General features: G+C 57.0%; 1 protein-coding gene across 1 annotated transcript; it reads right to left on the reverse strand.

The window, feature by feature from the left end:
- Positions 1 to 1,632: 1,632 nt before the first annotated feature.
- ppp1cb (protein phosphatase 1, catalytic subunit, beta isozyme) lies at positions 1,633 to 22,777 on the reverse strand. The gene is made up of 8 exons (XM_039749577.1): positions 22,650 to 22,777; positions 7,375 to 7,506; positions 5,314 to 5,541; positions 5,130 to 5,234; positions 4,410 to 4,481; positions 3,515 to 3,666; positions 2,704 to 2,838; positions 1,633 to 2,349 (listed from the first exon to the last, which is right to left on the reverse strand). The coding sequence occupies exons 1-8, from the start codon at positions 22,699 to 22,701 to the stop codon at positions 2,245 to 2,247; spliced, it is 981 nt and encodes a 326-aa protein (XP_039605511.1). The 5' UTR covers positions 22,702 to 22,777; the 3' UTR covers positions 1,633 to 2,244.
- Between the last annotated feature and the right edge of the window lie 30 nt (positions 22,778 to 22,807).

Below are 22,807 nucleotides of genomic sequence, written 5' to 3' on the forward strand. Positions count from 1 at the left end.
CACCGGTGAGTCCCCCAAAGCCCCCCCAATGGGCACACAGAAGACTGACGCGTTCATTACAGAGCAATGGAAAAACACAGGCTGGGCTTACCAGATGTGCAAAGGCTGTTGGTGGGGATGCCATGGCATGAGGTGGCAGCACTTGTTCTGTGTTAGGACACAAGACCTGCAGTAACGGCTTGGCACCCCCAAGGTCAGACATGTCCAATGCTGTCACTTTGAGGCTCCCACAGGTGACACCGAGGAGGCGCCATCCAGAACATCCTGGCAAGTGTTCAAACGTTAACATCAGCTTAACTGGCACCGTCCTCCTTGGCACTGCAGCACAGCCATCTTTGTTTAAACCTGACTCGGACTTTCAGAGTGGCATCACAGCCACACAGTGGGCCATGAAGGCACGTTGGGGTAGCACAGGTTCAAACAAAAAATGCCAGTCAGTGACTTGCAGTCTGAACGATTCACAGCCACTGGCACCGGACCTGCGGTGAATGGCCAGGAGTCACATGACACAAATGAACCAATGAGGGACAGCTTTAATGCTTCATGATGGACTGTTGGAGACCACCAGGTTAGAAGGTGCCCATTGTGGAGGGCCTCCCCAGTTGGGCACTCAAGGAATACGCAGGATATGGTGCCAAGAAGAGAGTCAAACAAACGGCAAACACCCAAAGGGCTTCGAACTGGCACGAGGGGTTCAAGATGTCCGACGTCCCATCCACGAATCTGACGGGAGCTTTATGGACCAATGACACCAAGCCCAGATGGGTGGGGGGTCCATGATGGTGTGGAGACCTCAAATATGCAAAGCCGAGGAGCAGCAGGGCACCGTAGTGGGTGGGGGTCCAAAAATCGTCCAATTGAAAACATTCAGAAGATTCCAAGTGGGCTTCTGGGAGAAGGAAACCAAGAACAGGAGGAAGGGCAGAGAAGATGCCATCTTAGTACTTAATGAGTACCCCTGGATGTGCCCACTTGGGCAATCGGACTGCAGGACTCTCAGCTGACCCTGCTTGACCAGCTGCCTCCTGACAAGCAGAGACCCCCAGTCCTACCAGGAATAAACCCCCTTTGGTTGGGGGCTCTCTCACCAGGCTGATACTCAATGCCCGGGCCTGTTGCCCACCTTCTTTGCTTTCTGTGCCCATCCACTCTGTGTACCGGTAGGCACCCATCTTCATTCCACAGTTGTCTCTTTCAGGTGCCCCCACCCTGGGTGTTGTCTCTGGGCATTCCAGGCTTGAGGTCGTCATCCCCTCCTCCATCAGTCCCATCTCGCCAGTTGGCACAGTGGGCTTCTCTGCTGACCCCTCTGGTCACTTCTGCTTCCCTGTTGGTCTCAGCCTCTCCTCTCCTCTCCCCCCCCACTACCCCTTCCGAGATTTCCAAGCTCCTTTTCTTTCCTGGGTGCCAGCGCTGGCACAGCCTCGTGCCCCTCCTTTCTTTCAGTGGACAGTCAGGCCCGAGTTTGGGGATACCTGGTGGGCATTTGGCCCTCTGCCCAGTACCAGGTACTGGATGGCTTTTCCCCAGGAGTCCGGACACCACCATCGGGATCTGACAGGCGTGTGCCCGCTGCCCAGGCTCCCTCAGCACCCAAGGAGGGTCCCATAGAAGCAGATGACCTGAGACCTCCAGACAGAGGGGGTCCTACAAACCCCCTCACACACTTTATTAAAATGATGTACTTTGCACAAATCAAGATTTGAGACAATTTACCCCAAAATACAAATTAAATAAAAATACATTTTGTGAGTAACCAACAGCTTGCGTCCCAGCGTGCACTGCAAGCCCACCGTGTGGAGGGTCCGTGGCCGAGGCCGCCGTCAGACCCACGGAACCCGCACACTCGCAAATTCCGGACTCGATTTCATGGAGCTGGAAGATTAAAAACGTTACGCGACTTGGGGGGGAGACACTAGTGGCCAGGGGGCACCCGAGTGGGCATCGGAGCTGAGCTTAGGGGGACAATCCAGCGGGGACCACTGACACGGATGGCGGGAGCGGGCAAACTCAGTTCTGTCCCTAGGGGATTGGGGGCTCCAACTGTCACATGGTGCACCACAGGGTGGCAGGGACTATGGGGGGTGGCATTAGCACAGCAGGTGGGCCGCGGTTTTGTTTTTCCAGGGAATGAGAAGACGCCCGACTTTAAAAAGCAGGTTACACGTTAATTCGTTAAAGATTTCATCATTCGTTGAAGAGCAGTGGCAGGCGGACCCCCGCAGAGAGCTACGGCGGTGGCGTTCACCTCTTCTTGGGGGTGTTGGCAGTGCGAGGGGGGGTGACGGGGCGCCCAGAATTCACACCACCATACTGGTATTTGGCCTTCTTCTCTGAGGGCTTCAGAATCTGCAGGGGAGAGAAAAAAAAAAAAAGATCATTGAAGGGAGATCTGGGGGTCCGCAAGGTGCCCAGTGACTCTCAGCTAACGACCCCCAAGCCCGACGACTGGCGCCCCCTGGTGTCCAAACCCACCTCCCTCATCGTGTGCTTGCTGCGTTTGTGCCCATTCTGCCACACCCGCACCTCTCACGGTCCGTCGCCCACCTTCTGCTTTTACTTATCACACTCACTGGCATCAACACTGGTCACTGAGTGGCACCCGCAGCGGAGGTGTCACTTGTGCTGGGGTGGCCTTCAGTGACACGGTGGACAGTCTGCGTTTACTGAATGGCAATGAAGCCCCCCGTAGAGTGGAGGTACCTGGAAGGAGCACATGAGAGACTCGTCGACGCTCATCATGCCGCCGGCGTTGTCAAACTCGCCACAGTAGTTCGGCGCAGAGAAGAGGGTCACCAGCTGTCGCTTGGCAAAGAACTCGTAGCCATCCTCGACCACCTGGAAGGGACAGAAAGAGCGGAAATGGGCATTAGATGTCCCATCAGAAGCATAACCGGTCAAAGCTGCCTTATGCCAGTGTGCCAGTGCCCAGACCGCCCAATGCCAATCCAGTTCTGAACTGCTGGCTTTACAGGACTACACCCTCTGTAGCCATTCCAGTGGACCTTTAAAATGCCATCGGGTGTGCGAGGGTCACGTGGTGAAACTCCGCGTCTGTCCCCAGGTGAGGGGAAAAAAAACTCTGACCTGACCTTGATGCACTGGCATTGGCACCCACCTGCCCAGTGGTATTCCTGAACGCCAGGTGAGGTCTGGAACTCTGATTGCTTGAAGAGACCAAAGTGGGGCACTTCTGCTGGCACTGCTTCAGACTGACACCACCAGTTTTCTCCACCGGCCTCTCCAAGCAGCCCGAGTGTCACTCCATTACGCTGGGCATCACTGGCACATCTGCACAGGGCACAGCTTGGATTAGAACACCTCAACATGGGGCGTTACCTTTGTCACTTGAGGGCACCTCGCATTTACGCTGCCATTGGTGGGCTTACAAAAGGGTCAACATAATCGAGTGGGCAGCAGTCTGGGGACTCTTTAGGGACAAGGTGACAAAATAGCAGCAGCTTCCAGGTGACAGCCAGGAGCCCAGCCTGACATTTGACTCTCGGTGGCATACCTGGTGCGCCCGGCAGATGAGGTCCAAGTCGTGTCGGTTTAGGAACTTGCTGACCACATCTGCTCCAAAGGTGAAGGACACGCCGCGGTCATTCTCACCCCAGCCTTGCACATCTTTGTCGGGGTCCGACCACAGAAGATCGCACAGCAGACCTGGAGAGCAAAGACAAAGACCCCCAAAAGCGTGAAGGCCTCACACTGAGCACGAGCACACGGCCGCGGACAAAGGAGCCCTGGCAGTCTGGTCCTCAAGCGTGGCATCGCGGCAGCCGACGGGGACACTGCCACGTGGACTCAGACTACGGCCCCAAAAAAGAGCCCACCCGATTTCACACACCAACAGGCCTGTGATGGTGGGGGTCCCGATGTGATTGGTGGTCTCATTTTACAACCCCCAGCTCATGCAGCCTCCCTCTCACTCATTGGATCTCATCCTGACCAGTGAATGAGGAGGTGGGCGGGTCATGAAGCGCTCGGTCCCGTCTGATTGGACACAAGTGATGCTTTTCCTGCTGGGTAAACTTAAGTACTGCAGGAGGACCCCCAACTCCAGTTTATCTGTAGCCCCCCATAAAAACCTCCTCATCGGGCGCTCGGCTGCTTTTAGGACGAATTATGAGAGCTCAGGAGACACAGAGGCTGGGGGGCTCTTTGGTTTGGGATTGGTCTGCACAGACCCTCAATAACAAAAGTGAAATCACGGGCATGTTACTGGCCCGGGCACTCGAGGTGGCACAGCGCCCTTTATATAGTGTCCTGCTAAACGTGACCAGGCACAGGGGAGCAGCAGACGGTGGGACCCTTCATCCATGACTGTCCGCCACGGGGGGCTGGCACAGTGACCACCCACCACTGGGGTTCGCCAGGAATGGGACTTCACGTGGCGCAGTGCCTACCTGTGTCGGGGACGTCTGTGGGCCTCATGATGCGGCGGATCTGCTCCATGGACTGAAGGTCGGGGGACAGACCTGCAACATGGGGAGAGAGAGAGAGACAGCAAAAACGTGAGACCACCAGGCTGGGCCAGTGTCCAGGACCATCTGCTGCGTACTTTCATGTTTGTCTTTATGCTAAGTGAAGACCCCGATGGGGTCCGAGTCCTGGAGCCCCCCTGTCACTTACTGTATGTGACACACAACAGAAGCTCTGCTTTGATTCACGTCACAAAACAAATGACACCGGCCCCCTCAATCTCACAAGACCCCCACACTTGTGTGACGGCCAATGGGGGCTCCTAGCAGGCCACGGTGGGCAATCGCTCTGATAGCCACGCCCACATGTGGTGTGATTGGCTGAAAAGCTTCGGCGTCCTCCCAGGTGGGCTTCTCGACATAACACGGCTTTTCTGGACCCCCCCCCTCCCATAGACGTGGTGTGGCAGTGCCTCCCGGTCAGCTTGGCCCGCTCTTTAGCAATCCTGGGGTCTGCTCCCCTCTTCTGGGTGGGCTTCACGATGGCAGCTTTTCTTTCTCTCTTCTGGCTGAATGAGTGATTAGGAGGAGACCCCCGAGGCGCCCGCTCAAGTTCAGATCCTCTGGATGTCGACAGACCCCCCAGCTTTGCTGGGACTGGTGCCCCGTGGGCAGCTGGCAGCCCCACTAGCACTCTCTACTCACCTCCGTGGCAGCAGAAGATCTTCTCGTCGATGATGGCGGCGATGGGCAAGCAGTTGAAGCAGTCGGTGAAGGTCTTCCACAGCTTGATGTTGAAGCGGCGCTTACCTGCACAAACGAGCAGACGCAGATGTTAGGGGGAGACCAAGCCCCTCCGGCCCCCCACCCCTGCCCGCCAGACACTCACACTCGTCGTAGAAGCCGTAGATGCGGTTGATGGAGGCGCACTCGTGGTTTCCGCGCAGGAGGAAGAAGTTCTCGGGGTACTTGATCTTGTAGGCCAGGAGCAGGCAGATGGTCTCCAGGGACTGCTTGCCTCGGTCCACGTAGTCGCCCAGGAACAGGTAGTTGGCCTCGGGGGGGAAGCCCCCGTACTCGAAGCGCAGCAGGTCCGTGTACTGGCCGTGGATGTCACCTGCAGGAAGAGCACAGAGGGGTGAGCGTCGGCCAAAGGCGCGCAGAAGTGACAAACGCGTGACACCTCAGAAGTGACCGGCGTGTCGCCCACTTGAAGAGGGCCAATGCTGCGAATCTGCACTGCACCTGTTGTCACTTCTCAGGTCACACTGGCCATCAGGTCAGGAATATCTCGGCCGAGCTGCACTTCGTCATGCCCACCGAGTTCTCGTACTGCAGGCCAACACAGATGGGCATGACGCTGGCATTCCACTAAGACACATGTCATGTGACATGCGTCGTGACTCGGTGGCCTGGGACAACCCGTGATTCGCTCATTTTGTGGCTCTGGCAGAGGTGACAGTGCTGGAGGAGGTGGCTGAGCCCTCCATCAGAGTGTCACGTGGCCTGTATGTGTCATCGTCACAGCAGTCATGTCACCACGTGCCAGTGGCTACCCACCCAGAAAATGTGCCACGGATGACCTTGGTGCACTCATTTTTGGGGCAGTTGTGTTGTGATTGAATATGTATGAGGCTCATTAGCATTGCCCAAGTAAGGCGACTGGGCGGAGTTTCACAAGGTGACTTATGTCGAGATGCGCCAACGGCGGCTTTAGGGAGTCCGGTTGTTTTACGTTTATTTATCAAACTTGAAGCCACGCAGAGTTTTATAACAGAGGGGGCCATCTTCAGGGTGTGACCGAGACCCTCCAGTGGGATATAAAAAGCCACCTCTGGAAATGTCCCCTGGTCCTTGGCATGGTATCAGTGCCACCCCAAGGCAGGAGAGGGCAGCTCTTCAGACGAGAGAAACATCGGCCCCCGTCTTTGCCAGTCCAATGGGACCCCGCACTGCCGTCTGCCTGCAGGCGCTTGCCACTTTTACATAAACGCCAGCCTGACCGACTCGATGCAGCAGTGCGGTGGGCGGCGGGTGCAGCTGAGTGGGCTCTCGTCTTCAGTTATCTTGGCAACTCGAGGGACGAGCCGAACAGTTGGAAAGGAATGCAGCGCGCTTGGCAGGTTGGGCGCCACGTGGAAGAACAATGGGCTCAGTGTAGTGCCTGGCACTGCCCATCTGGGGCAGAAACGCTGCCTTGGCAACTGCCAAATTGGACATTCTGGGGGAATTAATGAAAACCAAACAAAGTGGGCCAAGTGAGAAAGTCCAAGAAGTGCCCGCTGTTCCAGGCAACAGCCACTTGGGCTTTCACAGCCCTTGGCACAAATCTCGGCAGTTAAACTTCACGCCCACAGCAGGTCTCATGGGGGCAACTAGCGTGTCACATGGGTGTTGGGACAAAGTTGTCCTTCCTTAAGTGCCTTTTGGGGACAAGGCAGCATCACAATGGAGCTCTCTAGTGTCACATTCATTGTGGAGAATACGCCAACAAAGAGGGGGCAAATACTTTTACACAGCAGACAGACCGTGAACTAACAGAGGAGTCTAAAGACCCTCTGCAGACCGACGTCATGCCCATGGACCACCCGGCATGTGCCATGACACAGCCGAGTGCGCCTCCACTGTGCCAAAGTGCCAGTTTCAAAACCTCAGCCCACCAATAATCATCTGCGGCCATAAGCTGGCACCTCCAACCAGAGCCTCTTTGAAGATAATGCCAACAGGGTCAACCTTCTCCGCTCCCGCCTGCCAGCCAGTACCAGTGGTGTCTTGACAGACGGCAGCACTGACGAGAAGGTCGCGCCAGCTGCACATGCCACACGGCCGGCTGCATTTCATCTCCACTGCCAGGCTGTGAGCCGAGCCAATAACACGGTCCCCAAATAGAAACAAACAATGCCGCCCGCCCACCCGAAGAAGCCACAAGTGTCACCTGAGCCGCACTCACCGCATATCTTCAGGGGGGCTTCGAGCTCCAGCAGGATGGGCTGGCTCAGGAAGATCTCACGGGATTTGATGCAGAGCCCCCTGACCTCCGCCTCCGTCATTTGCACAATTTTGCCCGGTCGACATCCCCGAACTGCAGATGGGAGAGAAAGAAATGAAGGGTCACCAGATGGGTACCATCGCGGGTGCCAACCCCACCCGCCCACGACACTCTACAATAAAGCACTTTGGTCTTTGCCAGCCAGCAAACCGCACATCTCCTTTGTAACTGGTACTCCCTGGTACTGGCCAGGTGCCCATGGTTCATGTCGGACATGTGTGGCACAATACCTTCAGCACTGCCATGAAAGCCCCCCGCTGCACCTTGAAGGGTCTGTGGTGGTCCAAGGACACCTGGAGGACCCTCAAAACCCATAGATGAGGACAGCAAGTCTGCCCTGCCCAGCGAGTGTCTGTCAGCTCTGGGAAACGGGGACACAGCCCAAGAATGCCACTCTGCACTGGGTGGGACCCGTCTGCCGTCTGTCTCGGGGACTATGTGCCCACATGCCATCTGGTAGAAGGTCCCAGACAGCTGCCTCCCACAGGCTTCTCCACCTCGCATTGTTTAGTTTGTGCCACTCTGAGTGCGTGTGGTGGTCCGCAGCACCATACTGGGAAGTGCTGGCACTACACACCTGCCCCCCCCCGCCCGTTCCCGAGTCCCCAACTCCTTCACAGGTGCCACAACCAACAAGACGAGCACAACGCCAAGCAAACTACCCATGCTGTTCCCAACAAGTGACACAAAGTCTTACTGAAAAGACAAATGTCACCTGTCAGGAGGGCATCCTCCACGCCGTGTCCCCACGTCAACGTCTGGGCAGGACAGCACAATTAGGGGGCTTTATACTGCGGAGCGTCACTACACATGCCCCCCACCCAGTGTGCTTCGGATTTAAGTTGTACTCGGACCCCGTCTTTAGGGCGTCACTGCCACACGTGTGAGCCACTGGGGCAAGGCCCACCCACCAAAGGCACATGAGGTCACTTCCGGGAGACGCTCATGACTCCGCCTCTTCTGTCCACATTGCCATTGCCCTGCTCAGGTCTGAGGGTCTCCATGCCAGTTATGCCATTTCTCTGGTCACTCAGGCGAGGGCTCCGTGGCGGCCACTTGGTCATCTTCAAGGCGTTTGGTGACAACTTCGAAGGTCACTGTGCCACTAGAAGACAACTCAAGTCTGAACATTCTGCCCAACGCCCACAGATGCCACTTCACACTTTCACCCCGATGTCATTTATTTCCTGACCAGCCGCAGTCCCTTCAAACCCCCCCAACATGATGTTGTCACCCCGAGCGTCACGGCAGGGACGCCGTTCGATGGCCTTAAAGCCTGGTGGGCATCAATTCTGTCACAGTGGAGGTGGGAACTTCGTCAGCATCTTGGGGTCCAATCCCCCCTTCCCGAGTGCCGCAGGGTCCGAATTTGCGATCCCACCATTTGTGTGGGCACCAGAGAAGTCCCACGAGGCTCAAAGACATCGTCCACATGTGACAAATGGTGTGGCTCTGGGGACAGGGCCACAGCTACAACAGGGGGCTGATCAGTTAGTAGGGCCCGGGGGGCACGCACTTTTTCACAGAGGGCACCATTTATTTAGGATCCCCCCCTTCACTTTGCAAGACGTGTTCACTAAGAGCCCTGCCATCCAACGCTGGCTGGCTGGTGACATGAATGTGACAACACAATCTGTGAAGTCGACGGCTGAAGTGGAGAAGCCTGGCAGATGGGCACAAACGTCCTCACAGCGCCACATATGCACACACACACACACACACACACACTCGAGGACAGCTGCACTAATCTCTTCCATATGCGTAAGTAAACAGGAGGGCTGACCGCGTTCAGACCAGGGCAGCAGAGTGGCACAGTGGGTACCATGGCACCACACAACTGTCTAACCATGGATGAGTAACAAAGTGACAGACCACATGGTGACACACACCACTGGCCTAGTGAGCACGTTAGGACTGGACTGCAGTACAGGGGGACACACGCAGGGAACCCCACTGCCCACATGCAAGCCCCCCGGAACGGCTGACGCTTCTGAAGCAATGCTAACGCACAAGTGGTCAGAACACAGTGGGCCGCTTGGCACGGAGAGTGAAATGACCGCGAACTGGGCATTTGGGGACACGGACCACACAAGGACTTGCAGGAAATCGCAACACAACACTTTGGGAAGGACCACCACATTCAGGAGCTCCGGTGGGCTGTCGTGTTTTGTCCTGGGGGGAGTGTGCGTGTAGCAGTGGTCTACACAACGCGAGTGGCTCAGCACTGCAGCCCCCACCCCCAAGTCTGCTGGACACGTGGCAGTTACAATAAAGGGGGCGGCACTCATGAAGCCCACCTCTTCATAGCACTTGGTGGACGTGCTGCAGGCCATGGATGACAGACCCTCAGAGACGGAGAACACGAGTCCAGTGGAGAACTTTCAACGACTGTGTCAGCAAAGCCAAGGAGGTGCCACCCCTGAGTGAGGGGATGTGCCACCCACACATGGGCTGGGGGTCCACAGCAATGACATGCTGGACTGGTCCAGAAACAGTGGGGGATCTGGAAAGGCCACCTAGGGCACACCGCACTACTTTAACGTGGTGACATTCGCGACGTGTCCCATAGTTTGTGGTGGGCCGGGCCCGTCACATCACTTCAGGAGTGGCCCACCCAATTAACAAGCTGAATGGGAAGACCGGCTCAGTTACGGGACACTCCCCGGACCCCCCAGAGGACGAGGAGAAAGAAGACCAAACTGAGAGCCACCAGGGACAGCTCAGCATGGAGGGGGCCAAGACTTGTGACCGACAGGCGCTCCTTTCTACTGGCAGCAATGTGCCCACCCCACGGGCACTGCCCTCTCGCTGGCCAACTCTTGTGGTTTTTAAAAAAATACATGTCTGTTTTTGGGGGGCTGCTGTTCGTCTTTCTTTAAGATTCGTGTCTGTGTTCTTGGGTGTCTGTAAAAAGTTTAATGTCACCCTCAGGACAAATAAACTTCATGTCACCCGTCACGTGGCTGCTGCCACCGATGCTCACAAGTGACAATTCTCAGGCTTTGCGCCTTCCGAGGCGGGTCTGGCTGTTGGTTTCTCTGCTCAGGCCGCTGCTGGGGGACTTTGGTTCAGGTGGTCATCTCGTCATGTGTCTCGTTTACCCCCTGAATACGTAATGGGTGGTCCCGCAGCCGTGCTCAGGGACTGGGTCTTTGTGTGGGGGGCAATGCATTTGAATCAAGTCTGGCCACTTGTCGTGGTCGAGTTGGGGACCCCTGCAAGTGAAAGGCATTTTAAGGCCTTACTGGACTGTCACCGTCAACACCCCCCAAGTGATGGCACGTCCACATCTGAGGGGTCCGCCACGTGTCACGGTTTTGGGTTTTGGGCTTTCACAAGTGTGTGCGCAGAGGCTCCTCCCACTTTTCTGAATATTTATGAATGTAAAAACACAAACACAGAGAGAGAGACACCCGTGCCCACGCACACACACCCACGCCCACACGCACACCCGCGCACACACCCGCCCATGCCCACACACACGCACACCCGCGCCCACACACGCACACACCTGTTCTCACGAGTATCAAACGGCGCACACACACCAGCCAAGGGAGAGAGAGCTGAAGTGACTCGTTAAGAGAGGGCAGCAGGATGAGCCACACACAGCCCCCCCAAAGCCGTCCCGCTCTTCATCATCATCGTCATCATCTGCAGCGCAGGTTTTAAAGAAAGCGCGGCCGACGGAAACAAAAAAAGCACCAAATACGGGAGAAAAACAACAGAGGAGGAGCAGCGGGACGCACACACCTTAGTGACAGGGTGACCTTAGTGACAGGGTGACCTTAGTGACGGCACACCTGAGCCAAAGGACGAGCAGGAAGATCAGAGACAACAAAGAAAACAGACCCCCGCCCCACTCCTGCTTGGGCACCCGCTCATAAGTCGGGATGGCAGACAACCCAAAGCCACACAGCGGGCTCCACAGCGGACCCCCATCAACGGGGCTCACCTGACAGGCCTGCCGCAGGTTTGTTTGCTTCGTTTTGAAAGTTGAAACCTGAGCAGACGCCATCTCCGTGTGCGTGTCCCTGTCTCCGTGTGCGTGTCCCTGTCCCTGTGTTTGTGTCCCTGTCCCTGTGTTTGTGTCCCTGTGTTTGTGTGCCCCCCCCATGTCCCTGGTATTCTAAAGTCACAGCACAAGCGAGCAGGTAAAGCACCTCAGGCAGCCGCGGCCCCCCACATTCCGCGCAATTTATTTTCCCTTTCTGCCCCCTCGTTCTCCTTGAAAATCATTCGATAATCGTGGGGGAGAAGGGGACCACCCTGTGCCCGAGGGTCTTTGTGTGCCACGCTGTTCTGTGACACTGAGGGGGAGGCACTTTCTTTGAAAAAGGAGGAGAGGAGGAATCCTGAGGGGGAGTTCAAGGATGAGATTCCGAGGAGGGGTCCCCATCGGAGGACGTCTGTGCGTGCGGCGCAGCCCCCTTACTACTGAAGCGAGGGGCCCTTTAACGCCATGACACCAGGACTCAGCCCCCCCATTACAGCCTAAAGGTGACCACCCAGGTGGAGAACGCACCGCACGTGATCCTCTAAAAAGGGGGCCGACCGGGGGTCCGTTTATTGTCAGGTGACAGAGAGGTGGCGGTCTGTTTTGGAAGTCAGGACAGACGGAGGGTCCGCTTCTATCACATTCTGTCAGCAAGTTGTCATCTTTGTCACTCGGTCATCGTGGTGGCTCTTCAGTTCCGTTGCCAATCAGGGTCCACACCCACATCTCGAGTGCGCTGCGGACCTCGCGTGCCACAACGTATGGTCCCATTTCAATGACAGTGACGGGTCTGAGCCCCCCTGCCGCAGGGGAAGGTGACAGGAAGTGGCCCTCTGAGGCTCTTCGTGGGGTTTGTTTCGTGGATTTTTGTGTTGCTGTGTAACACTGAGGGGCTTTTTTGGTGACACCACTGTCTTCATGTCACAAACATGCCACTTGAGGGGGGGTGTTTACAGGGCGGACCACCTTTGGAAGGCCGGGACATCCTGTATGTGTGCACATAAACAGACCGTGGGCGCGCCCCTCAAGCTGCTGTGACCCCAGTACACTCCACAGACAGACAGCTGACTGCCGGACCACCAGCACCGCAGACGCCAACAGAAGGAAGTGAAAGGTGAAGATGGCCGAGGAGCTCAGCGCTTGGTGACGTCGCGTGTAACTGAGGGTGACAAACAACAACAACAGACCACCACACGCCGTCTCCCGAGTCCCCGTCCTCGACTGCCATCTCGCTCTGCTGTCATCCGTCCCTTCTCTTTAACCCTTTGACTCCGGCTGTGACAGCTCCTCGCCCTTTTAACTCCAGAGAGCCCCCCAAACAGTGACAGGCACAGAGCCCCTCCGAGGTTCACCCATTTTATTGTCACACGTCAGTGGAGTCGGGGGGGCTGCCAGTCCAGAAAACGTCTCCGCTCAAAAGGGGTCTCTGCCAAGGGGTCTCAAGGAACGACCAACAGCAAACCCACAATGTCTGATGTCCCCTTTCACAGAGCTGTCACCGCGACATCCCACCCTGGTGCCGAGTCAGTATGGGGGTCTAACAAACATGATGAAGACAAAAAACTCAGCAAGTCAGGGGGGACGGAGACGAGAAAACCTCCAAGTCATCGAGGTCATCGACCCGAAGGAGTGCAGAGAGGGGGGCACAGCCGTGAATCTGCTCGAGGAGCCCCCCACAAAAAGGCCATCAACAGACCCCCGAGAAAAAGTGCCAAGCTACAGTGGAGACCACAACTGAGCCTGGGACCCCCGACACGTCTTATGATTGGGAGACATGCCAGCTGGAGTTTAACAGAAGGAGGGTCACCAGACTAAATGTCACATTGTCACCAATGTCACCTTCTTTTGTTGTCACACAATCAGCACTTGACATGACTTGACCACCCGGCCCTTGGCACCTTTTCCGCATTCAAGTCTCTTTTTGAAGCCATGGGCAGAGTGCCGGCCTTTTAGACCCCGCGCTGCCCGCCGTCTGGGGCCGACACCCACTGTGCCCAATGCCATACCGCAGAGGAATCCCAATCAGCAGCTCCTTAACGACGGGTATCTGTAGAGGCCTCCTTACCCCTCTGTATGCAGCCAGGTGCCCATCAGCTACGGGGTTTTATGCGCGTTACACAGCAGGTGCCCCCTTGCAGGGCACGCCTAAGATCAGACCCCCTGTACCACGCTCCCCCTTGGAGTGAACCACTTCAAGGGCTCGCCGAGTGGCGCCTGCGGTCACCTGGGTGAGGACGACGTGGCAGACAGATGCCGTACGCCAACAGCGGTCCACCAGCTCTGAAATCCTCTACAGTGGGGGGCCGTAGAGATGGAGACAAAACAAGGGTGGGCAGCCGGCAGCCCCCCACGTCTGCTTACGTTTCGTTACCCACAAGTCCCAGTAACCATTTGAAACATCTGGCAAGTGTGCCCACCCTTAAGAGCACCTTGGCATTGCCAAATTCACACAACACACCGACTGGCAGCAGCAAGAAGAAAATCTACCAGCCGAACACCACAAAGTCAACGTTGAGCCGAGGGGCTTTCAAGAGACCACCAGGCTAGGCACTGAAAAGACAAAGGCTTTAGCGTCAGTGCGCCAGGCTGAAGCATCACGAGGGGCATCGGACGATATGCCAGTCAAACTGCTACTGACAAGTCCACCAAATGTCAGCCAAAAGACCACCCACCCGATTACTGCTTTTACACAACAACAGGGAGGGGCAGCGCGGTGGTGGTGGTCTTCACCCCGGGGGTCCAGCGAATGGGAAGGACTACAGCCAGAACCTGCACACGTACGGCTGGACTGCTAAGCATCATGGGAAATCAGGCCACAATGTCGTCTGTGGTGGGCACTCGGAGCCTCGGCCTAAAAACGTGAGGAGCGTAGGGACGGCGGGAGATTCGACCGTCACACGTCATTCTGTGCGAGGTGCCAGGGGGGTCCGGAGGGCGAGTGACCACCGGCGAGCACTCAACTTGCTTTGTTAACTCATTATGAGTGGACGCCAGTGCCCAGACGCGATCCACAGGCACATGGGCACCTGCTCGCCCACCGGGGGGCTCCATGGCCTCCTGAGAACATTCCACAGCATCCTGGCTAAGGGATGGGGGTCTTGAATAACCGGGAGCAGCGGCCTGTGCCTGTCAACGTCCAATCATCTTCTGAAGGTGAGCCCCTTAGGTTGCCCTGGCATTGGTGGCACATGTGCAGCATCGCTCCTCAAAGACTGGGCAGCCGTCATTGGATCACAGGCGGGGCACCCAGGTGTGACGAGAGGTCCACCACGGGGGCAGCGATCTTATATGAAGACGCGGGCAAGCGCGCCAAGACGTTGAGTGGCACAATACCGTTGCGACATGCCACCTTTGGCTCGGAAGATGAAGAAGCCCCCCTAAGAGAGTTGTTATTGCGTGCAGCCCACCAGAGCCCAGGGGGCAGGCCAGGGTGGTCCCCTCCTCGTGTGTGTTTGTGTGTTTTAAGGGCCGTCACGCCAAACTTCCTTTCTTTCTTGTTTCCTGGGCACACAAATCCAAGCGGTGGGCTCCATCAGCGCTGGCCCCGCCTGGCACACCTCGCTTGGCGTATAAAGTGGCAGTTCTCCGCGGGGTCTGCTCTCCGACTGCAGTCACACACGCCATGATGAACTACACGGGGTCTCATGAACGCTGGTGGGATGGCAGTAAAGTAGGTCATTTGTTTCACGTGTCAACGCCTCAGGGTCTTGCAGGGGGGCTTCTTCAGACCACTTGGGTTCATCTCTGTGGTGGGTTTTCTGCACACGTCACACACACACACACACACACACACACACACACACACACACGGCGGTCTCGATTCGCACGCTTGTTGCTCCACTGGTCTCTCTCTTCTTGGTGCCCACCTTACCCAGCATTCCCCTCACTGATGCCCCACTTGACCCAAAGCACATCATGGCTGGCAGTTGCTGCTGTTTAAGCCAAATGATTGGCTGAGCTGACGATGCCAATACACGCGATTGGCCCACACGGGTCAGCCCAGCTCACAGAATCGGCCAGTCACAATGGCAGCTGTCACAACGTCACATTATTTATCTTCTTCAGACTTTCCAAAACGCTGCGCCGTCGGGGTCCGAAGTCAGTCCGGGGTCCACAGTCCTACAGCCTAAATGATGACACAGGCGCTGGAAAAGCCATCAGGATGGCATGAAAAGGAACATTCAGAGGGTCACCAGCAGCCATCACCCCTGTGAGATGGCACTCCAAGCTCCGCCCTCTACTGCCAGCTGCTGCTCCAGGCGCTTATGTGTGCCCGAGCCTCCAGTATGGAGGCATGTGCTGCTGGTCAACGTCACGCTCCGTGCCACACGGGGCATGCTGGCAATCCATGCAGCGGTGGCACAGCCGGCCAGATGCCAATCGAGCAGCACACCTGTCACTAAGCTTACTGCATGTGCTGCCGGTGACATTCAGTGACAGGGTGTGCCAAAGAAAAACAATGGTGATGCAGTGAGCAGTGCTATGACTCGCGGAGAGTGGCACCTGTCACATCGTCACCCACGTTCTAAAGCCAGCGTCACATTACATGACTTCGGGCCACAGGGCATGTCAATTCACTCCCCTGAAGACCCCTTGGCATGTCAGAGTGGTGCGCCATTTTGGGACATGTGGGTTTCACGTTTGTCACAAGTGGCCACCATCTCTGCCATCAGGTAGATGAGCTTCTCTTATGTTTGTGGGGTCCGAAGCCCCCCCGTGTTCCTCATCATTGTGCTCGCAGCCATTGGCGGTCAGCCCCCCGACTGAAGACCAAACCAAAGCCGCTCCATTGCGTTGGGCACTGGAGTCACTGGGTGGTCCACTACGATTAAGTGAATGACAGCATGCGGGGTCTTCATCAGGACAGGGCACTGTTCCCCACAAAGCTCGCCAGGCCTGCCCCCCGTGTTCTTGGTGACCTCATTTTAAAGTCGTCACTCACCCCCTGTAGCCCCCCATTATCAGACCCTCTCTAGTGCTGCTATGTCTGACCCCAGGACCCCAGATGAGGCCCCCCACGTCAAGGCGCTATATAACCTGACAGTATGTGAGCCTCCTTCATGGCTTCTGACTGCCAGTCCACTGCGACTCGTAAGGCGGACCCCCATCGGCTATTCAGACCTCACATTGTCACTTCCTACGTTTACTGCCATCAAGCTTCATCGTGCACACGTGTGCCCGCGCCCGTCTGCTGCCCACGCCCCCCCGTGATAACCTGCCAGTCCACCGGCCCACCTCCCTGACTTGCTCCTTCTGCTCGTATCCAACTCATTATGAACCCCACTCTGCCCTCCTGCTGGTTGCAAATCTGAACCCCCAGACATGCCACCCTCTCACATGGCACCGGACCACACGCCCAGACAGATAAGGCCACGTGATGGTCGCCCACGACTTCACTCTGGGACGTCAGCAGCAGAGCCTGCTGGGATTTAACACACCGCAGACCACCACAACTGAAGACCCCTCGGAATTCTGTCAAAGCAAACAAACAAACAAACACGACTCAGGCAAAACTGAGGATACGACACCAAGCGTTGATGAAGCAGAGCGGCCGGACCACCTGGAGACACGCGTGGCATGAAGAGCCACCAAGGTGGACCGTGCCCGGCCTGACCACGGCTCTACCACTGGTGGTGTGGATTTGGAGGTGGAGAAGGTGCAGTCCCACTGGAATGTGAGCCTGGGGTCCCGCCACTCTCTGAGACCCCCAAACGGACACGAGACCACGTCGGACTCTTATCAGGCGCCTTTCCTTGTGGAGGCTCGCGGCTCGTCTGCTACTCGGGTGTCCGCACGTCCCGCTCAGACGGTTTGGTGGTCTCACCTCTAATCCCCTCAATTCCCACAATCCTTTGCCTGGCTTCAGTCCCTGGTCACCACCAACACCCACTGGGCGCTCTGAAGGCCACCCGAGGTCCCCACACAGCCACCTGGTCCTGAAGGGACGTGTCCTTAGCTGCCCTCCCCTGCTTTTTATGAGCAGGACAATGCCAGGTTGTGACCTCTGAACTCGCCTCGCTCTTCTGTCAGCCTGCTGACGATGCCCGTGAACCACGTTGCCCTTCTTACAATGCCAGGCGACGGGCAGAGAGTCGGCTGCAATGAAATTACCCACAAGTCTCCAGGAATCCACTTACCACCTGGCACTACACTGGAGGACCCCCGGGTCTGGCCCTTGATACTCAAGAGTGCCAATGCTAATTTACTAAAAACAATAGCTGGGTGGGCATTGACTTCATACTGGGTACACTGGGATTGTGCCACTGCTGTTAGCATTTAGACAGGAACGGGCACAACGGAGGAACTTTTCATAAAAGCCAGCCGGTCACTTCGGTTTCCTAGTAGGTACCGAGTGCCGTGGAATTTCCCTGGCACTGAACACAGGAATTCTGCCACCCTGATGTGCCATCCTGGCCGACTTTCACACCACCCGCACTTCAGAAGACGTCGTCCCCCTCAGGCTCGGATGGGAGACCAACCAGAAAAGCTTGGGTTGCTGCTGGTGAGGCCGTGGGTGGGTCTCAATGCCCCAGTGTAGTGACGGTGGTGCCACCCTTCAAACCCGCGGTCCTGGCACTCCCAGGAAGTCCTTTGTGAAGAACCGGGAGTCGCGGGTGCTTTTTTATAATAATTCTTTACATTTATGTGATTCGCTGACGGCGTTTTAGGTGGCACACGGCCGAACTCAAGAGATCAGCTGCGTGGCGCCATCTGAGCAGGCGGACTGAAACGCCATCGGCATCGCAGCAGCAGCACCGGGCATGGGGCAGGAAGGAGCCATTGGCACTGTGGAGCTCCGAGCCGCTGCCTCCATCCTCCTGCTGACCTACTTTTGCGATTACGAAAGCTACGAGGGCGCGGGATTGGCGGGATTGGCGGACTCGTCCTCCCCCAGAGCCCCCTGTAAAGCTCCCAGGCTCCGGCTGAAGGCCGCGTATCTGAGAAGAGCCCTTCAGAGCAGGCAGCGGCGCCCGGCGGGTTCACGTGAAAGGTGACACTGGAGACGGGACAGCGGGGACAGCAGCTGACACAACAATATCTGAGGAGTGGCAGGCAGCCAAGTGGCGGTGACAAATGTCAATACCGGTGACGGGTGGGCCCATTAAGGAGGCGATTACAAAGCAATCCCAAACAGGCCCCGGGCAGCCTCACGGAGGGCAGTGCCCGCTCCCTGGCCAAACAAGAGGCGGCTTTGTTTACCGTGCCCTAGCAACGGCCCTTGTGATTTCTAGAAGAAGCCATCTGCTAAATCCGGCCCTGAAGAGCCACACTGCACTCTCTCACTCTCCCGACGGCCCTGCCCAGTGTGCCCTCTGTGGTGACGATGACACCGTGACGGACTCAACAAACAGACCTAACCAGTTTGACCCCCGACCTGCCACTCCATGCGACAGCTGCAGCAAATGCAGGCGCCAATCTTGGGAGCAAAGCCAGTGGCAGGCAGCAGTCCCTGTCACAAGGAGGGGACACCGGTGCCAAGGAAGTGGAGCTGGCATCACATCACCCGACTGGCCGCGACCTCCAGCCACAGGGCACCTCACATTTAATAACTGCAATGCCGACTCTGGGAGGTCAAACCGGTGCCCAGAAAGGTCAGTGACAAGAACGGACCCCCGCTGACTTTACGCATTTCTACAATGATCAACAGCGCCACACCACACCCACCGTCTAATCCACTGCACGGCAGCCGCACTCTCCGGACCCCCGAGCCGCGACGTTTCACCGTCCCACTTCACGCTGTGTGTTTGAAACTCAGATATCAGTGCCAGTCTGAGGGCACACGAGTGCAGTAGAGACCCTCGATATCAGCGGGTGTTGGTACCGCAGCCCCCCAAACCCCCAACTGGGAGACGGTGGCCGCATGTTGAGAAGCTCGACAGCAGAAGTAAACGTCACCTCCCCCCGTCAGTCCCCGCTTTGGGGACATCACGTTGGGACCACACACACCCCACCCCCCCCCTGGAGGCTGCAGTAAGACGGGGGGCTCTGAAGCAAACAGCGGATCAAAGCCAAAATGTTAGGACCAGTCTGTGCACCACCTGTTGGAATGCACTCTGTACTGCATGTGCTAATAAAATGCCCACAGATGGCATTAAGAAGCGATGGGCAAACTCCACAGTGAGGTCCACTTCAGTCCATGAACCACCCTGGCGATCGGAGAGAAAAGCCCAGGACCCCAGTGTGAGACCCCAGTGTGAGACCCCAGTGCTCAGAGCGCCAGTGGCACTCACACTGGAGACGCACTGCGGCCAAGCAGGGAAGAACACGGGGTGGGCAGGACGGGCCATCGTTTGCGGCACAATGCCCTCCTCTGCCCAAATCTAGTGCCCTCCTGGCCTGTCACACGTTAGCCAAGATTCCATCATCGGACCACCGCCCAACTTAACTCCTGACAGAGGGGTCTTAAGGTGACAAATGTCCAATTGATGACGCTGTGCCCCCCAAACTACGTGCGGGTGACATCTTTAAATGGGTCAACCCGCAGCAGACAAAGTTCTTCCTCACCTTGCCACTGCAGACAAAGTCGACCCCCTGGCACTCTCAAACATGGGGTCCCCAGCTCTGCCAGGTGCCACGCTGCACTTCAACAAACTTCTATCTGCCTGCTCATGGCAGCTGCCCCTCTACAAAGACTCAACGGGTTAGAGACCCCCTTCAGCACCAGGGAGCTATGAAGTGGAAACAGACGTTCTGCCCAGTGCTGGCGCTGGGGACATCAGTGTGGGCATCGGGCTGGCATGGCGATCATCTGAAGGTCACTTTACTCCACTTTCTCTGGCTGGGCATTCATACGGCATGTCGGCCAATTGTACCCGTGAGGTTACCAGCGGTATCACTGGCACTGAGGCAGGCGGTCTTATATGTGTAATAGATATAAAGTGACAGATGCCACCTTAGCCACTTATTAACAGCAGAGGACCCGAGCCGAGACCCCCGCTAATTATAAACGTGTGACGCCACTTTCACCCAAAGGCCAAGGACAGCCAGCTAACCAGCTGGTCACGTGAAAGCGGTCATCGAGAATGCCAGTCGCACAGCCCAGGGGGTGACATCATCTACAAAGGGGAAAAGACACAAAGTCTGAAATGTGGAGAGCACCAACAAGACCACCTGCCTCTATCTCGGGGGGCCCAGCTGTGACATCACTCCCTCGAGTTGGCGTCCAACAGCCCAGTTGGGGGGCCATGCCAGCTCTGTCCACTACATGGTGACCACCGCCACGCTGGCCGTACCCCCTCACCTGCAACTCTGGCAGGCGTTCAGCGCGAGACACACGGCACTTCACCGCGGACCACCCACAGGACATGGCAAGGGTCCGGTTTAAATGCTCCTTACGCCGTTAAAGGGGGGCTACACGGGACATAAAAGGCAGACGTGACGTGTGGAGACACGAAGTGACAGGTGGCCTGACCCGACAACGGCGCCCGCCCGGTGGGGTCTGTGCCCACCGCCGTTTCATTGTTATCTTTGGCACACACGCTGGCGCACAAGTTGTAATTGGGGGGCTCGTTCTGTTGTTCTGCACCAAGCCCCACCACTGTGGCGCCACACGCCTCCTTCAGGTTACGGAAATTCCCGCCAAGATTCCAGCCATTTTTTTGAAAAAAAAAAAAAATGAAACTTAGGAGAAGTTTGGCGGGGGGGCAGTGGCCATTTCTAGTCTGTAGCCCCCACACAGCGTGCCAGGGGTCAGCTCCTGTGGTGGGCACTCTTAGCCAAACGGCTGCTTGTCAAGGCGACACGTGGTGGACTCCCACCTCTGCCACCGAGTCCCTATGAGGCTGACCACCAGCTTGGCACTTCTGCCCTGGCAGTGCCATGACCTGCTCAGACTGGCACTGTGAATGAACACGACTTTCATCTCAGAGCTTCGTTGTCACTCCCCAAGTGACGCAGGTTTGTCACACATTTGAAGGAGGGCATGGGGGAGGTACGGGGACTAAAAGTTCCACGCTGTGTCTCCTGGGCACACCACCTGTAGATGGCACGATGAACTCAACCACAAGGGCTTCATAAGGAGGCCGATGCCACACTAATATGCAGAGGTGCTGAACCACAAAGGAGCTGCCCAGCCTCGGTGTGGTGCCAGGCACTAAAGAGGGGACGTGATCTTCAAACACGCCATTCACAGGAGTCCTGCCCCTCGAGAACGAACCGCAGAGGGTCTTCAAATGACCGTCTGCGGGTTAAGACACCCACCTTGGCAAAGGCGCCAGGCGTATACGCAGCCAAAAAACGCATCTGACCCGACTGGCAGTAGTGGACCATAATGATACCGGGCCTACAAAACGCCCATCTCCAAGGGCACAAGTGTGTGCCCAGAACCCAAATGTGCCAGCCTGCCCCATGGCATCTTCAGGGCACAAGTGGAACCTATGGCCTGAAGGAAGGGAGTGCCAGCTTGAGCAGCTCACAATCCCACCAAAGCAAGAAACCAAACTGGTCCGGTGTTGTCTGCCCGTCACCTGCTGCCCACCAGTGCCCCTTGACTTTTACGGGCCTGTTTCTCGTCTTGTATTGCTGAGGGGTCCTCACCCATTTGGGCCAGGGGTCTCCGTTTTCCCTGCCCTCTCCACCTGTGGTGCACCTCAGCCCTCGTTTCTTTTTCTCTTCTTGTAATTCCCACCCCTTCAGTGCCTCCTCATGGCACTCGGCTCCGTGGACTTTGGCTCTTCCTCCTTTTGTCGCTTCCTTCTCGTCACCCTGCCCGGAGTAATCGGGCTCCCCACATCCCAGTCCACTGTACACCTTTTAGCTTCCCAGCCTAAGCCTGGCACTCAGATCCTACTTACTGGTGGTGGCACCTCGGCTCTGTGCCTGCCTGGCACATTCCGTAGTGCCTACCTGACTGACATCACCTTATTTTCCTCTCCATGTCTTTCTTCTCGACGGCTCTCCGTACCCCCAGTACGACGTGTCCCTCTGCCTAGCCTTTGCCAGGGGTCGTCGCTTCTCTCCGTGCCAGCCCCTCTCTTTTTTTAGCTCACTCGCTCGCTCGCTCACACAGCAGTACGGCGTTCTTCTCCGACGGCGCGGCGACCCTTCCAGGCCCCGCCACAACAAACGCGCTTCCCGGTTGGCACTGCCACTCCTCCACGGCACTCTTCGGGCCCTGCGTTCAGACCAACCCTCCGTCCGTCCCGGGCGCGGCGGCCTTTCGCTCCCAAACCGGGTCTCTTACCTTCCAGGAGTCGGGAGATGAGACTGTCCACATTCAGTTCCCCTTCCGCCATCTTCTGAAGTGACGAGCGCGCACACAGAGAGACGGCCGCGCGTGCGCGCGAAGCAGCGCTCGGGCCGCGCACAGCTGCGTGACGTCACCGACGGAGATGTAGAGGA

Source organism: Polypterus senegalus, chromosome 3, assembly GCF_016835505.1.
Source record: "Polypterus senegalus isolate Bchr_013 chromosome 3, ASM1683550v1, whole genome shotgun sequence".
Taxonomy (NCBI): Eukaryota; Metazoa; Chordata; class Cladistia; order Polypteriformes; family Polypteridae; genus Polypterus; species Polypterus senegalus.